Source organism: Lynx canadensis, chromosome A2 (assembly GCF_007474595.2).
Source record: "Lynx canadensis isolate LIC74 chromosome A2, mLynCan4.pri.v2, whole genome shotgun sequence".
Classification (NCBI taxonomy): domain Eukaryota; kingdom Metazoa; phylum Chordata; class Mammalia; order Carnivora; family Felidae; genus Lynx; species Lynx canadensis.
Window position 1 is genome coordinate 15385794 of NC_044304.2, and position 17655 is coordinate 15403448.

General features: G+C 44.6%; 1 protein-coding gene across 4 annotated transcripts in view; it reads left to right on the top strand.

Moving 5' to 3' along the window:
- Positions 1–17655, top strand: part of SACM1L (SAC1 like phosphatidylinositide phosphatase) — a 59878-nt gene that overhangs the window by 18030 nt on the left and 24193 nt on the right. For 3 of the 4 annotated variants that reach the window (XM_030305725.1, XM_030305734.1, XM_030305741.1), the window contains exons 3-8: positions 1047–1121; positions 2369–2496; positions 5154–5303; positions 8734–8793; positions 9719–9752; positions 15176–15277. In XM_030305725.1, coding sequence (XP_030161585.1) covers positions 1047–1121; positions 2369–2496; positions 5154–5303; positions 8734–8793; positions 9719–9752; positions 15176–15277 — 549 coding nt within the window. The remainder of the gene's footprint in view (positions 1–1046; positions 1122–2368; positions 2497–5153; positions 5304–8733; positions 8794–9718; positions 9753–15175; positions 15278–17655) is intronic. The other variant, XM_030305750.1, reaches the window with a different exon arrangement.

Below are 17655 nucleotides of genomic sequence, written 5' to 3' on the forward strand. Positions count from 1 at the left end.
AAGGAAGCTGGGAACAGCTGTGTTTCCCTGTAGGTCTCGCCTCCTCTGTTCGCCCCTGAGGTGTGAGTCTGGCAGAGGGAAGAGAGGTGGATGTGGCAAAGTCAGTCCTTTGATGGGGAGGCCCGGCCTTCCCCGCTTCGGGGGCATTGTTCCCTAGACTTCTACAGGTGTGTTTTGTGAAACACCCAGGCTGAAAGTTGAATAATCATGAAATGAACCCTATCATCGAAGATGCTCTTTTACTAATAAGGGCGTTATCGGTAAAGTCACGGTTAATGGTGGTGCCTCCCTGTGCACCTGTGTTTCCTTCCTCCCTTGTCCCCTTGTCCCTTGGGTCTCGTCTCCCATTTTCCACATTTGTAGAGGCGGATGGGACAGGTCTGTGCCTCCCATTAGTTTCATGTTGAGATTAAATTCATGCCCCCCCCCATTAACTTTCTAACTCTCTTTTTTTTTTTTTTTTTAAATTTTTTTTTTTCAACGTTTATTTATTTTTGGGACAGAGAGAGACAGAGCATGAACGGGGGAGGGGCAGAGAGAGAGGGAGACACAGAATCGGAAACAGGCTCCAGGCTCTGAGCCATCAGCCCAGAGCCCGACGCGGGGCTTGAACTCACGGACCGCGAGATCGTGACCTGGCTGAAGTCGGATGCTTAACCGACTGCGCCACCCAGGCGCCCCTCTAACTCTCTTAAATAGACAGGGACTTAAGTTTCTGGCAAGAGGTTGAATAAATTTGGTCGAAAAATGACCGTAGAAGTATCCCACGATTTACCTGATGGGGATCCTGAAGCATGTTACTTTGGGCACCTGCCTCTAGACAGCAGAGGCCTTTACATGTCACGTGGACATATGATTTCATATTTTGCCAAAATAGAGGTCTAACACCGATGAAGGACTCCTGCTTCCTTAGCACAAATCATTGTGCTTAGGAATCCTTAGCACAATATTGATTGTGAAGTAACTTCTGAAATCAGATTAAATTTCCTTTTCTATCAGTGAGCTTTTTCTTTGTGGTTTTTCTTTTCTTTTTTTTTCTTTTAAAGTCAAGAAAGATATTCCTCCTTCAGCTGTCACAAGACCAATATTTGGTATCCTGGGCACAATCCATCTGGTGGCAGGTAAGAACATAAGCTAAGACGGGCGGAGAAGGTAATTAAACTGACACGGTAGAAGACGAAGGCACAGTCCCGTTGTGCTCTAGGCAATAATGTAGGTCAGGTATTTGTCATTAATTTCGAGAAGTGACATATTCCAAATGACAGGTGGTTACGTTTATCAGCCTGAGGTTCTGCTAAACAAAACAAAACAAAACAACCCACCGGTTTTGTTTTTGGTTTTATTTCAACTAGAGTTGAAATCCTTAGTCAACTAGACCTTTCCTCGTAAATTCTAAGAGTACTTAAATAAACATTTTCATGTGCTGATGGACCAGAGTATTCTATACCATCGGTCCCATATCGAGGTTGAACATGACATAGTGCATGATGTTGGAGAATATTACTTGGTTCTGAGTTACTAAGGAAAGTGATTTTGTTTACCTAAATGTCGTTTCATTGAACTTAAAAAAAAACTCCTATACTGTCAGGAAGCGTGCTAGAGGTTGAGTTAGAGAAGATGCTGGGCCCTTTTGTCCCACAGTTTACAGTCTAGTGAGAGATGCATGTAAGTAGGGAATTACCACAGTACAGCGTGACTGGTTCTGGGAGAGAGTTGTACAAGGAAGACTTCAGGAAGGGCATTTGTGGGTAGAGCCTTGAACAGGGCTTCAAAATTAATTTCATGGTAAAAGCTTAGTTTGTTTTATTTGCGGGAGGAGGAGGTGGCCAGGATCACGGCTGGGGTTCACGGTGCTGCGATGGCTTCTTAATTCTGGACGGTTCACCTTTGTGATGTTGCAGTGACTGATTATATTGCCCCAGTACGTTTCTCTGCCATTTATAATGACTTCAAGGAGATAGGGGTGGTATAGACGGGACGTTATCTATCCTGCTGTGGTCAGATCTCATGACCCATGATGTTTAGCTACGGACCAGGAAATGCATTAACAGAAGCCTCTATGCCTTGGGGATGGCGAGAGAGAGAAAGAAGTCTTTTACTCTCCATCTGTTAAGATCCCTGCCTTTGCTTTTATTTTTTTGAGAAACAGTTTGACCTTTCAGTAGGAACTTTTCTAAATAATGTGCTGTTCTTTCTAGTCACAAATCATAAGATCCCTTTTTAAAAAAGTATGGGCTTTTTTATCTGTATGGCACAGTGAGGTCTCGCCCTGCCAGCCTTTAGAGTTTAAACAGTAAGGAGTTAGGCTACTTTTGGCTTTAGAGTTGCCTATTTTATACTTCTGTGTGTTTGGCTCTGCTTTTTGCAGGTAATTATCTAATTGTCATTACCAAAAAGACAAAAATAGGTGAATTTTTCAATCATGTAATCTGGAAAGCAACAGATTTTGACGTCCTTTCTTATAAGAAGACAATGTTGCACTTAACTGATATTCAGGTAAGAACTGGACTCACTAATTGCAGAACCGGAAGCAGTACCGTGGGGGGGGAGGGAGGGGAGGGGAGGGCAGAACAAAGGATTTTGATGGATTTCTGTTAAGCCTAATTATTTAAGCAGCGCAGAGAGCGAGGTTCCCCTACATACCTTTATACGTAGCCATAAAATGTACTTTTTAAAAGTCCTTTGTATGTTTTATTGGTCTTTTTTTTTTTTTTAACTGACTCAAGCTCTTAAATTATGACCTTTCATATGTATAGAAAAGGACAAACAGAAAACGAATCTCTATCCAACAGCCAGATTTAACTTCATATCCTTTCTGCCAAGAAATAAAATATGAGATGCCTTTGAAGTTCCGCTCACTCCATTTCATTCCCTCTTTGTCCGGAGAAAGCTTTCTTTGCTTTTAACACACGTGAATAGAAGTGTGTGTGTGTATATGCCCAAAGAGCCCCCCTTTGCGCGATTCCCGTATGCCCGGATTGCAGTTACTGTGGCGTAGGAATACAGCCCCCAACAGTGCGGTATACATTTCAGTTACCTTGGTATATGAACGAACAGATTCGTCCGGCAAAGATGGGAGTGCAAAGAAACAAAAAGCGGCGACTCTAGAGGTGAATTTCGGGTTGAACATAAGAGGGGTGGAGAGGATGTGGCTGACCCTGGGAACACCGGCCCTTGAGGAGGCTCTCGGCGCTCGGCCAGAAGTCTTAGTGAACGTGAACTTCTCCATGTTCACGGGGAAGCTGTTGTGAAGAAAAGGTTGAGGATGACCCAGAGGAAGCGATGCCGGCGAGAAACTTCACCCGGAAGGAACTCTCCGGGTGTCCCGTGACGTTGGGAGCGCAGGGATGAGGCCTGGGGAGCGGGCTCAGACTTGGAAAGGTGTAGGACGGTTGACCGGGGGTAGAGGAGAGACTCTGCGTCATAGGTTTATGCGGAGAAGGTAAGCACCCTTCAAGCTACTCTTGATAAATGGTTTACAAGAAGGAAAACATTTTTAATTTGCAGCGTTTCTAATGTTTTAAGTTACAGGGTAACTAACTCACCGTGTCGTGTCCCTGAAATTACCGTAACATTGTGTGTCCACTCTACTGGAAGTAAAACTAAAAAGTTAAAAATAAATAAATTACAGTGTACTAAATAAATATTAGCTTCAATACTTTTTCATTTCCCTGTACATTTATAACTTAGAGAAAGAGAGTTTTTAATGTTTTGGTAAAAAATTTTTAAAGCTCACATCACAATTACAATTTTTCTCATTGATTATTAAAGATGGTTAATAAGGTGATCAACTTTAAGATCGCATGGTCATTCACAGTCCCACCCTCTCATGCAAAATCAAGATCACCTGTATTCATATTCAAACAGTATTTTTGCTTGAAGTCTTTTTTAAAAATTACATGAGTGGCATCACCCTGTTCTAGTTCTTGAAAATTACTTTTTTAAGTCAGTGCTATGTTTAGAGATTGACACTGAGTGTTTGTTTTCTAACTATGATTTTATTTACAGTGTTTACTTTTTCAAAATTTTAACTTGTGTTTTTAGTCCCAAGATTACAAAAATATTGGCTTCTAAAAGAAAACGTAGGATCCTAAAACATGTAACACGTAACTCTTCCATAGTAGACGTTTCTAAAAATGAGCCCCAGCACTTGCCTTGTTGGCTAAATCAGACTGTAGGATATGCTCCTATACTGTAAACTTAAAATTTCTTTTTTACTAAATATGTTAATATATATTGACGTATTCGTTTCCTGTAAGGCATGGTATTTAAGGCAATAAAAATGGTTGTATTTGTTTAATAGCCCAATACCATTGACTTGAACAATTTTTTTCTTGTTGCTGTACTTGGTTGTCAGGCTGTGCAACTAATTTTCACATTGTTCACTGCATATAATTGGCTTATAACTTTTGTTCTTAAAAAAAAAAAGATATGAGCCCAAATTAAAAATTTTGTAGTATGTAGGTTTGTAACATGCACATTAACGTGTTAATCGTTTGATAGTCCTCAAACATTACCAAACATCAGTTGTTTTGTAAAACAAGGATAAAAATAAACGTCAGTCTGGATATTCATTGGGAAAGCCAGCTAAAATAATTATCAGAAAGTAAAGATCAGTATTATTTTTACCGGACATTTCTTTTTCAAATCTTTGCATTAAAAAAAAAAGAATTTAATTCCCTTCGAGCCCAGTGAAGTTTCATAGGAACGAGGACGGTATTATTCCCTTGTTATTTATTCGCTGTGTTATTTGGCCTCTCGTGAGTTTATGTTTTTCATTTGTCAAATGAGGGTAATAACACTAGCCCAGCAGGGGTGTTACGAAGAGGAAAGAATCTGTCTCCAAAAAGTCTGGCAGGAGGTCATAACCTGAGGCGGTGGTGTTGTGTTAAAATAACTTGTGCCCTTTAGAGTAAAGACTGAAGGATACCGAGGGCAGGAGTTCGACCCAGTCATCTAAGGTAACAACACCCTACGCTGTTTATCGAACTTCCTCCGTGTCAGGAAGTGGCCTCAGTCCTGGGGGACGGTGAGCGTCGTCCTCCCTGCCAGTCCTTATGCCGGTGACGGTTAACAGGGCCGCACTTAATGTTTCTGGCAGATTCCTTTTCAAGTATGAGACAGACTGATATATTTCTCCCTTTTGTTTATAGTTACAAGATAATAAAACTTTCCTAGCGATGTTAAACCATGTCCTGAATGTGGATGGGTTTTACTTCTCAACGACATATGATTTGACCCACACCTTGCAGCGGCTGTCCAACACGAGCCCAGAATTCCAAGAAATGAGTCTTTTGGAAAGGGTAAGCTTTGTCTTCAGTTATTTTTACTTATTTTAGGGTTCTTAAAAATGTGTTTTTATTTCTTGCGTTCTTTTCTTTTTTTTTTTTTTTAAATTTTTTTTTTTTCAACGTTTATTTATTTTGGGACAGAGAGAGACAGAGCATGAACGGGGGAGGGGCAGAGAGAGAGGGAGACACAGAATCGGAAACAGGCTCCAGGCTCTGAGCCATCAGCCCAGAGCCCGACGCGGGGCTCGAACTCCCGGACCGCGAGATCGTGACCTGGCTGAAGTCGGATGCTTAACCGACTGCGCCACCCAGGCGCCCCTTGCGTTCTTTTCTTTTTTAAAAAATGTTTGAGAGAGAGAAAGTGAGCACAAGTGGGGGAGGGGCAGAGAGAGAGAGAGAGAGAGAGAGAGAGAGAGAGAGAGAAACTTCCAGCTAACAGTGCAGAGCCCCACAGAGGGCTAGGTCCCATGATCCTGGGATCGTGGCCTGAGCCGAAATCAAGAGCCAGATGCTCAACCAGCTGAGTCACTCAGGTGCCCCTTGGGGTGTTTTTTTTTTTAAGGGGCATATCTCTATTTCATCCATAAAAATGTTTATCGATTTTTCTCAATCCTGGCTGTGTCAGGATCCTGTGTGGGGTTGAAAACATACCACGTTCTCAGTATCCATCACAATAGCAAAGTCGGGCTCCCAGAATCTGAACGTGTTACGCAGACAGGATTGAGAACCACCGGTGTAAAGTATTCAGAAATCCAGTCTAAACAGACATGTTGGTAGTTTCCTGGCTCTCAGTGTTGGGTAGCAGAACGGTTGTTCATGTTAACAACATAATTATATTATAAAGTTAACGTTCCAGCAGGCAGCGTTCTTTCTGCAGTGGTGTCATTTGCAGTTTTTGCAACTAGAAAAGTAAGAACTTACTGATTTAAGAGCTTGAAAAATACCTTTTTAAGGTGGAGTTTTTTTGTTGTTTTGCCTTTTTTAAAAAAATTCTTTTTTTTTTTTTCAACTTTTTTTTTTTAATTTATTTTTGGGACAGAGAGAGACAGAGCATGAACGGGGGAGGGGCAGAGAGAGAGGGAGACACAGAATCGGAAACAGGCTCCAGCCTCTGAGCCATCAGCCCAGAGCCCGACGCGGGGCTCGAACTCACGGACCGCGAGATCGTGACCTGGCTGATGTCGGACGCTTAACCGACTGTGCCACCCAGGCGCCCCCAAAAAATTCTTTTTTAATGTTTGTTTTGAGAGTGCGTACATGGGGGGGACAGAGAGAGAGAGAGAGAGAGAGAGAGAGAGAGAGAGAGAGAATCCCAAGCAGGCTCTGTGCTTTCCACATAGAGCCTGACGTGGGGCTTGATCCCACGAATCATGAGGTCATGACCTGAGCCAGAATCAAGAGTCAGACACTTAACCGACTGAGCCACCCAGGCGCGCCCTGCCTTTAATTTTTTAACCTGAGTGTATCTTTAAAAGTAGGTCTCAAATGATATCAACTTAAAATTCCTGTTCTTCAGGAACCTGGATAATTGCTGCCTTGATTTTTTTTTTTATTAATAAACCTTAGATGTGTTTAGAGAGCAGACAGAATTTAAAAGGTTGCTGTCTTACCTGTTAGGTTAGACCATATGAAATTGCCAGTAATTGATCATTTTTGACCAATAAAAACGACAATTTCATATAGTTCAGCCTAAATCAGTATTTTAGTTGGCTCTTCTAAGATATTATATTCTGATCTAGTAAAATCGTATGTGGGCTTGGATGCAAATTTAGATGTAAGCTAAGCAATCGTGAAATTTGGCTTTTAACCACAGAAGCTGTTGCTTTTAGAAGGAGTTGCTCTGTCACGTTCTCCATCTGTTTATCAAATGTCTTGGGATGCCTGCTGTGTACCAGGCACTGTACCAGCCAGTGGGGACACAGAGGGAAAAGGACGGCCCCTCGTAGGAGCCTGCAGTCTCCTGGGGAAGCACAAGTCCGGGCAGTCACAGAACAAGGAACCATAGCTGTCATGGAGCCATGTACCAAAATGGGGTGGCTTCCGAGGGAAACGTGGGTCTCCCTGGGTCTGGGGGAGTTGGGGAGGACTGCAAAGGAAGGTACTCTTGAGCGGACGCTGAATTGCTGAATAGGCCTTGTTGGTCAGGGGACAGCGGGAGAGGGAGGGTTCCAGGCGGGGATGGTGGCGGTACTGTTGCGAAACTGAGAGGGAAGCCATCTCACGTGTTGGGACGTGAACTTGTCAGCTACTCAGAGTCCGTTAAAGTCAACGCAGGAAATGGTGAAAGTGACAAATGAGCCATGTAGACCTTAAACATTGTATCTAACTTAAAGCATAAAATTTTACCCTGGTCGATTTTTTGATATAGGACTATAAGCTTTTCTTCATTTGGGGTTCCTCGATTCCCGCATCAAGTACATCCTTAACACTTTCCAATTTGAGTCTGTAAAGATTCCCGCAGAGTGATCTGTTGGCAGAATCCTGTAGATTCTGTTTCTCTACCTGCCGCTCCTCTGGATCCAACAGCAGCATTATTTTAGCAGCTTGCCTTTTACCACTTTCAATTCCATATCGTTCAGCTGTACATATGTAAAAAGTAGTTTGTTCTTAAGCCCTATTTCCTTGATGTGTAAGACATTTAATTTTGTAACGATGAATAACAGGTACAGCGGGCACACGGCGATGGGGGCACACGCCTGAACCTGGGAGGTGTGTGCTGAGCGAGGCTGGGTGCGGCTGACTGCCAGAGCCCCCCACCCCCACCCCCCACCTCCCGGGGACTCGGTTGTAGAGGGGCAGGGACAGTGCCAGTGCTGTGTTTTGTAAAGAGAATGGAGAGAATCAGTTAATCCACGGTGTTGCTGAGGGGACCTCTTTCCTCTGCATTTATCGTTTGAAAGAGTGGCTGGAGATGCCCTCAGGGAGTTGACGGAGGGGCTGGCAGAGGTTTGTTCTTCAGGGGACAGCAAGCCACTGAAGGATTCTCAGCAGCCAGGAGACGGGTCCCATTTGAGAGCTCCTGCCCGGCAGCATGCAGAGGGAAGGGTGGGGAGGGCAAGGCTGAGGCTGGAGGTGGGGTGGGGGAGGCTGTTGTAGTAGTTAGATTGGAGTCAAGTGTTGGCCAGGGCAGTGGGAGCAGAGATGCAGGAGATAGGGTGGATTTGGAAGGAGATTTAGGAGGACTTGGCAGTTGACTACAGATAAGAGAAGGACAGATTCCAGAGGACTCATGGGTTTTTCTCTGGGCCCTCATCACTGGCCTGAGCCGGGGAGACCCGAGATACCCCGAGGAGGGGTGGATTTGAGGGGAGGTTCTGCTTGGCCGGTCAACGAGACCTGCGTGTAGCCACCAGGTGGAGACATAGATCGTTTCATAGTTTTCTCTCCGTAGAAACTCAGGTTGGCAGGAGACATTTTATTAATTTTAAATCTTCTCTCTCAGGCAGATCAGCGGTTTGTATGGAATGGTCATCTTCTAAGAGAACTTTCTGCACAGCCAGAGGTGAGGTCTGCTAGATAAAAGCTGCTTGTCGTAGTCCAAGTTTTAATTGAATACGTATTACAAAATGGCTGCCTAATCACCAGGGATTTTAGTAAACACTTCTCATTGAACTCACTTTATAACTCACAACCTTTGACAGGTCTACCCCCTCCCATTTTCTGGTTTGAAGAAGCCCAGTTAATTTACTCTGATCTCCTACAGAAGGCTTAAAAGAGAAAAAATACTTGCATAAAAATGCATTGCTTCCTATGAGTAAGGAGAGAGAGAGAGAGAGAGAGAGAGAGAGAGAGAGAGAATGGGCCTCGGTGGGTGAGTGATGGGAAGTGAGGGGCCCCAGGAAGTCCCTGGGAAAGTGAGAGCTCTGTGTTGGTCTTCAGTCATCCAGGAGAGACACGCACAGATGTCACCTTCCTCTGTCCTTCGTTCGTGCAAATGCGGCGTGAACAGGGAAGCCCAGCCAGGAAGCGTAGCATATTGAATCTGGGTACATAGGTTTGCCCAGTGTCTTTACTTCTTGGCATTTGCTGTGCTTTTTTGGAAGAGGCATATGAGCTTCCAGCAGTTAGCAGGGGTGTCTCTTTTCCCTGGAGCAGTCGAGTCGTCCTCAGCAAAGAGGATGGGAAGGGGGATAAACCTCTTGCAGCTTCACGTAGCTTTGTTAGCGTTCCAGAATCTGAACACTTAGGCCCAAATGATCGTATCATGTTCTTAAACGTTTTTAATTGAAAAGACAAGGGGACATTAGAGACATTTTTTTTTTCTTTAAATAGAAAGTTATCCATAAGCTTCATACCTGGTTGTATTTGCATGTTACCTCCGTGACGTGCAAATATTTTTGTATAGTGTGAAAATATTTTATGTAGCACCTTTTTGTTTATTTTGAAAGCATATTTATTCCTAAATGTAATGTGTCTCTTCATTTCAGGTCCACCGGTTTGCTCTTCCCGTGTTACATGGCTGTATCCTTACATAGCGTCGCTCCTCGGTTAATGTGGCAGTCTTTATGTCAGTATTTTTCATGGGGCAGATTTAGGAACAATCCCAGTTGTATGAGGAAAGCATTTTCGAATTAATCGAAATTGCTTTTGATAACAAGATCAAACCGCCATTAACATAAAAAAATCTTAGAATAGTGGTTATACATGGGTCCCCTTCCTTTTTTTTTTTTTTAAATGAGCTCTTTGGACTGAATTATTCTCTCTGTTCAAGAATTCTGGGGCTGGCGGTTTAAAGAAGGAGTACGCACACTTTGTTTTGTCTTCATTTGATTTTGTCCCAATAAACAAAGTAGTTCAAAGAGTAGTTTGAGCCTGGCTGTTAAAAGGAAGACTTCCCCTTCCCCTTAAAAAAGTTAGATTGAGGAACTAGGGTGACCAGCGATGTGGAGAGGAGAACGAACATGAAAAATTATATTGGTTATGCGAAATAACGACTCTGTGAGAATAGATGCTACACAAAGAATAATGCTCACCGGGGAAGGTCTGCGCACATGCAGAATTAATCATGATTATCCAATTGTAAGTTCATTTTATATTTTTTTAATATTTACTTATTTTGCAAGAGAGCGAGTGTGTGCTCATGGGGCAAGGGCAGAGAGAGAGAGAGAGAGAGAGAGAGGAGCCCAAGCAGGCCCCGCACTGTCAGCGCACAGCCCGATGTAGGGTTCAGTAGCAGGAAGAGCAAAATCATGCCCTGAGCCAAGATCAAGAGTCGGCTTAACTCTTAACCGACTGCGCCACCGGACACCCTGTTGGTTCACTTTAAAAACTTACCAGCGACATCAGGATTAAAATAGGGAAGCAGAGTGAGCTGCCGTTAAAGGAGAAGTCTGCCACTGAGTGCCCATAGTCAGCACTGTGATTTCCCTGCAGAAACGGAGGTGATCTTTGTATCAGGTACCCCCAAGAAGTTTACTAAGGAAACAGTCTGTGGTTTATATGCTCATTACGTTAACATGATGTCTTTAAATTATTCTTGTTATACTTAAAGAAAAGCAGAAAAAGTTTGGAGGAAACATTTTTCACAGTTGTGGGAGAATAAAAATCAGAAACTCTGGGGATAAAAGCTCTTGTTCACTCGGTGTCTGTGCCCCTTCCCCTTCCCCGGAATATTTCTAAGTTCTCCTAAAACTAAAATAAACAACATATCTAGGTAGTGCTTTTAGGGGTTGGGACAGGTGTGTGTGTGTGTGTGTGTGTTTCTAAAATGAGACTGAATGGACAGATGGACAGCAGTATCAGATGAGATTACTTTTTCTGGGTGATTTTAGAAACAGCCTATCCGTTTGTTTAGCTTTAAATCTAAAGCCTTAAATTCGCCTTTGTTTAACGCAGTTTCAGTGTTTGACATGCATGGAGAGAGATAGGCGGGAACAGAGGCCTGGAGGCAGGAAAGGGAGAGGTGGGAGCCACTCGGGGGAGGAGCCGAGTCCAGGTTATGCCCGGCCTTGTGGGCTTTGTCTGCACTGTAACCGTGACAAGAAACTTGGGATTCGCCGAGAGGACTGGCATGGTGAGACGGTCACTGTGACGGAGACAGAGAACAGGCCAAAGGCGGCCATGGGAGGATACAGGGGATAATTGGGAGACAGTTGCAGTAATCCAGGTGTGAGAGGTCGTGGTACCCGGGACCAGGACGGTAGCAGTGACACTGGTGGAGGTGGCCAGGTTCTAGAACCTTCTGACAAATTGTACGTGGGGAATGCAAGAAGGGGGTTTAGCATGAATCCGAGGTCCATGGCCAGAGTAAGTGGAAGGGAGCCCTCCTCTGGAGTGTGGAAGAGCCTGGAGGCGGGAGGGAGGCCAGAGGGTCCGGAGTCCCATTGGGACGCGCTGAGCTTGAGGTCTGTGTGGCTTCTAAGTAGGGGTGTCATGGAAGCAGATGGATTCAGGGACTGGCCTCTGCGAGGGAAGTTCACATTGGAGATGTAAATTTGACAGTCCTCTGGGCACAGACGTCATTTAAAAAGCCACAAAGCTGATGAGCTGATCGAAGGACTACGCGTAGAGAAGAGAAAAGGTCTTGGAGAAACAGAGAAGGTGGCCTGAAGGGAGTTCTAGAGAGTGAGGAAATGCTAGAGCCACGGACTGTAGGCCTCAGTGAGGACAAAGGGCCTGTGGAGTGGGGGCGTCAGGGTGAGGGAGCGCGAAGGGCGGGAGAAATGAAAATGAAGCAGCCAAGGCCAGTGAGGAAGAGGGGACCACGCAAGTGAGCGCGAGGTCCCCGAAGCAAGTGAGAAGACCGTCTGCAGGCACGGGGGTCATCGGGTGCTGGTTGGTCAAATACGGGCATTCGAGAGGGACCTTACGTACCTGCTTCCCCCACCCTCCTCCCCAAATGGGAGATGTTACCAGATGCCGATGAGAAGGATTTGGAGAAGGGGAAAACGGAAGGTGAGAGCACAGTCACACGCTGCAGTGATGTCTGTGAGCGTGTGACAGGTGGAGGCTAGTGCCCGGGCCCTCTGCCATTGTGGATGGGAAGCAGACGTGTGTATGCGGATGCTAGTTGGCAGACAGGTGTGGTGGGAGCATGTGGGCCTGGCTCTCATTCCCCCAGAGGAACAGGAAACAGTGGTGTGAGTGGAACGAGGGAGGATTGTTGCAGGCTGAGAAAGTGTGGCACGGGCACCCGAGTGGCAGTGGATGGCCCTGGGCGGAACTCACTGGTAAAGACCGGAAGGAAGTAAATGTACTCACGTGGTAGAAGTTACATCATGGTGATGAGATGCCATATGATTTTTACTTTCTCATTTCTTCCGTGCTCTCTGGATTTTCTAAAGTGTATGTAGATTTGTCTTGTAATCAGAGGAAATGATTCATAAAGCAGTCAGTCATATTCTATGCTACGCTTAGTTCTCTAAGGGCAGGCTCCTGTCTGACTCATCTTTGTGCCCTGGCCCGAAATAGGGAATGGGTGAATGAGGGAAAGAATAAATACTGCCTCGGATTCTTCTTCGGTGCTGTGGGTTCTAAGGAAAAGTGAATTGGGAGCTCAGGATGAGTCAATGTTACGTCTGATGGTGTCAGGTCAAAGAGAGGGATGAATCATTAGGAATTCATACCGCTCGTGTCCCTCAGTACCATCATTTTGAAAGTGACTTGGCATTCTCTTGTGAACTTACCAGAACTTCCCCTGTGCCTACCCAGTAGGTTTATACCAGGAGGTGTTTACGGGAATGTTCACAGCACCACTTACTAACCTAACGTGAGTTCCGTCAAAGAAGAGTTAGGGCTTTTGCAGTGTGGTCCTTACAGATGGCGCAGGGCACTGAGGAGGAGGGGACTACTGGCTCACGCGGTCCCAGCGTGAATCTCGGGAACCTACTGGTGGAAATAAGGGCTGAAGTTTATCAAGAATGTGGTGCTTTTTTATGAAATTCAAATATAAGCAGGCCATGTGTTCTTAAGTCACAGTCGCGGGTGGTGAAATTAAAAAGGCAGGATGAAGGGGTGCCTGGGTGTCTCAGGTGTCCAACTCCTGATTTCAGCTCAGGTCATGAGCTCGTGGTTCGTGAGATCGAGCCCCACGTCAGGCTAGACATGTCTCACGTCTGTGCTGGCAGCGCGGAGCCTGCTTACTTCTGGGCAAGAAGATACTTGGATGAGTTGGAGAAGGAACAGATAATTAGACTCAGGGTTTCGGTACTGTTCTGAAGTCGGACAGTAAGTTCGTAGATAATTTGAGTCAAGTTACATGTTAAAGTGTTACCTATAAAAAAGAAGCATGGGGCAAACCCAAATAAACGAGGAAGGAAGGAAGATAAGGCTGTTGGGACGATGAAAGAAGCCTGTCTTTCTGTTACCCGTACAGACAGATGAAGCATTGGTAGAGACCAAGAGTCAGAGTCGTCCTTTAGAGAACTTGGCACTTCCTGATACAATCAGATGACAAGTATAGCCCGTGGCCTGGCAGTGCCGTCCCCACGTCTGGGTGCAGGGACGTTTGCCGCTCCACCGATGCCAGCTAGAACCGGAAGCAGCCTGGACAGTAGGACGGACAAGCCAGTGCAGCCAGTAGGCACGCGGTGGATAGAACACGGCCGTAGCAGCAGGCGAGCCGCACGCGTGTCGTGGAACAGTCACGGCGAGCCCGGAGCGCATGCGCAGGAGAGTTCCTTTTATGTGAGAAGGGTTAAAAACGATCCGCCTCGACCACAGATTGCTCGGTGCAGAGCTAGAAAGACCAGCGAGGGAGTGATGGGGCTGAGTGGGTGGTGGTCCTCACTTGGAGGGCGGGACGCAGGGGAGCTAGATGCAGGGGGGTGACTGACCGCTCTGGGTGCTTGGGGGTGCTGGGGGCACACGCGTGGGTGGGCGTGTGCGTGTATGTGATGGTTTTTGTGACGCTCAGACATCCTTCACTGCGATCGGCCGTGTTGGCCAGTTCTAAGCATACGGTTCAGTAGGTGGCATTTCATTCATAATGAGGCACGAAGAGCATCAGACTGTCTCCTTCAGCCCAACCGCAAGTCCTCTGTCCCTGAAGCAGTAGCTCCCCAGACGTGGCTGTTTTTGTAAATACTTCGATACACTGTGTATTTTTTTCTCTTTATGGTATCTCCTAATAACACCGTTTTAACGGAAGAGGTCCGCCCTCTCCAGAAGCTCCTTCACCCTGGCCATGAGGTGGAGAGGCCCGTGCCTCGGGAGTTTGCAGGGGTGGAGGCCTCTGCACGGCCGAGCGGGAGCGAGCGAGTGTCCAGCACGTGCCATTGCCGGGTCTGTTGGGGACACAGTTTTTATGTTAGGAAAAGCTTTTGAGGGAGCTGCTCTTTTTCCATCTTCAGTTTCACTTTTCCTGTTTCAGGGAAAAAGTAGAGTCAAGTGTGTTGGTGGATAATCCTTAATTCACAGTTTGATCTGTAAATCTTCACGCGCTTACCGTTGTGGGTACTTTATATTCGTAATTAACGAATATGACGTATTTTTGTTTTTCAAATTGCAGTAGCCAGGTCCCCCCTCCCCCCCCCTTTTTTTTTCCCCATTTCTTACTTGAAGGCAAAACTGTTTTAAAGTTATGTTTTTCATTCAGGGTAGGTTTTTTGGTGATGTGGGTAATACTTTACTTTTAGAAAGCGGCTGAGGCTAGCAGGGAAAGGAAATCATATTATTTAAATAGAAACAGTGTAATGAACCACTTAAACATACTGTCTGTATGTCCTTGTATATAGGCTTGCTGACTTGACCAAACTTCACAATTGAATAGCACAGTGCTAAAGGCTCGTGAATACTCACGAAGAACGCCAAAAGAATGCATATTTTTCACCCTTTTTTCTCCCTAAAGATGGAGTCGTTCTGGCTGGGGTAAATAGACTCAAATGTCACCTGGAAATAATGCATACGATTTCTATAAATGTTATATTTTTCTTAATGGAGCGAAGTTATTACTATGCACTCGTGTTCTATTAACGGAAAATACTTTGATTGGATTCTCATCTCGAGGAGGAGTTGTTTCAGAGCTGGTGTGCGCTATTATGTAAGAGGTGAGGTTAACTTTGTCAGCGTGATTCAGTACCGGGTGGTCTCTATCCGTCATCCATGTTTTGTCCTACGGTGACTCGAATGTAACCTTTCGTATTCTGTTTCCATTATCATTTGATAGCCTCACTAAATATTTATCTCCTGCTTCATTATAATAATTAGGTAGGTCTTCTGTGCTTTAACCCAGCTACTGTAGTTACAGCGGAGATGTTAATGAGACCCTGTAGGCTGCTTCTTACCGCTTTGAGAGGAATTGTTCGTGTTATTTGCTGGATGTCTGAAAGCCAGCTGGACTCTGAGTAGTTCTCAGTAACCTAAACTCAGGTCAGAAAGTATTTTCTCTTAATTGCTTTTGGCTCCTTTGCATGCATAAAGCTAGACCTTTGACCTTATGCCTGCAACTTTAAAGATTTACGTTTTGAGCATTTAGCCCCTAGGGTTTGTACTAGCAACATGCTAATTTGCTTAAACCAAGCTTTTAAAAGCTGCCTTGAAAATTAGGGACATTATGAAAAGGAGTTTCTCTGACTCGTCTTATTTATTTATTTTTTTTTATAGGCCAGGCTATATCAGAATGAAATCCTATGGACCATTAGATAAATTGTAGAAGTTTTAGGCCAGGAAGTTGTCAAGGTTCTTCCCTTATTACGGGTGAAATAGCAGAAGAAAGGCACTTAGTAAGTGACCTGGCCAAGATCGCAGAACCAGAATTGGAGTTAGCGACTCCTTCCTGAGTAGATTGTTTCGGATGGAGACATATGTTGAATTAAAATTTTTGAGTAAGTAATGTATTCACATAGTTCAGGTACCAAAAAGTATATGCATATATGCAGCAAAAAACATTTCTCGTTTTTTGAGCCCATGCACTCGATGTTCCTCCACTACCAGCCAATCAGTTGTTAGTTCCTGTTTATCCTTCCAGATCATTTTTACGCTGTTACGGTTGTATGTTCTCCTTCTCCTCTTACAGACATTGATTGTGTGCTCTGCCCATTTTCTTGCACCTTGTTTTTTTCTGTTTTTTAAATCCATATATCTTAGAAATCTTTTCATAAAGGTCTGCCTCCTTTTCTGTCTCTCTACCTCCCTCCCTGCACCCTACCCCCTCCATGCACACCGACCTCACTCTCATTTCTAAAAATATTCCTTAATGGGAATTACGGAAAGAACCAAGCATACGATGCTTCTGACAAGTAATTTTAGCAGGTATTGAGTTCTTAAAAAAAAAAAAAAAAAAAAAAATTAAAAAGCCGAGAGGCACGCCTGGCTGGCTCATCGGTGGAGCAAGCGACTCTTAAATTTTTTTTTTTTTCAACGTTTTTTTATTTATTTTTGGGACAGAGAGAGACAGAGCATGAATGGGGGAGGGGCAGAGAGAGAGGGAGGCACAGAATCGGAAACAGGCTCCAGGCTCCGAGCCATCAGCCCAGAGCCTGACGCGGGGCTCGAACTCACGGACCGCGAGATCGTGACCTGGCTGAAGTCGGACGCCTAACCGACTGCGCCACCCAGGCGCCCCGAGCAAGCGACTCTTAATCTTGGGGTCATGAGTTCGAGCCCCGTGTTGGGTGTAGAGATTACTGAAAAATAAAATCTTAGGAAAAAGAAAAAGTGTTGAGAAAGCACTTCACTGCTAATTTGATTCAGTAATTTTGTCCCCATCAATATTAACAAAAACAGCTACCTCACCTCAAAATGTTGTTTGATAAATAGATCAAATAGAAAGGACATCAAGAAATATCTGAGGTGGTTAAAAATAGATCCGATAGGATATTAAGAAGTATCTGAGGTGGTTAAAAATCTATTGATTAAAAAAAAATTTTTTTTTAATGTTTATTCATTATTGAGAGATAGGAACTGAGCATGAGCAGGGGAGGGGCAGAGAGAGCGGGAAACACAGAATCTGAAGCAGGCTCCAGGCTCTGAGCTGTCAGCACAGAGCCCGACGTGGGGCTCGAACTCACCAACCGTGAGATCATGACCTGAGCCGAAGTCGGACGCCCAACCGACGGAGCCACCCAGGCTCCCCAAATCTATTGATTTCTTAATGATAACTTGGTAATTTGAGTTCAAGACTAGCTTGAAAGTTGCCTTTACAAGCTTTTCATAATGAAAATAGTGTATGTAAACAGGATTGTACAGGAAGGTTTCAGGTCATCGGATGGACTAATGTCAAGACTAAACGCTTTGGAGCAATGCTTTTCAAACTAGGCTTTGTGGATATGTTCATGAAGTTACAGGGGTTTTAGCACCATACAGGTTTTGTGTTTTCATTTTGATAATTAAAATCATTGTAAATGTTTGTTGGACCATTTGCATTATTATAATGAAATACTGTCAACCTGATGACCCACATTTGCATTTGCTATTTTAACTTTCA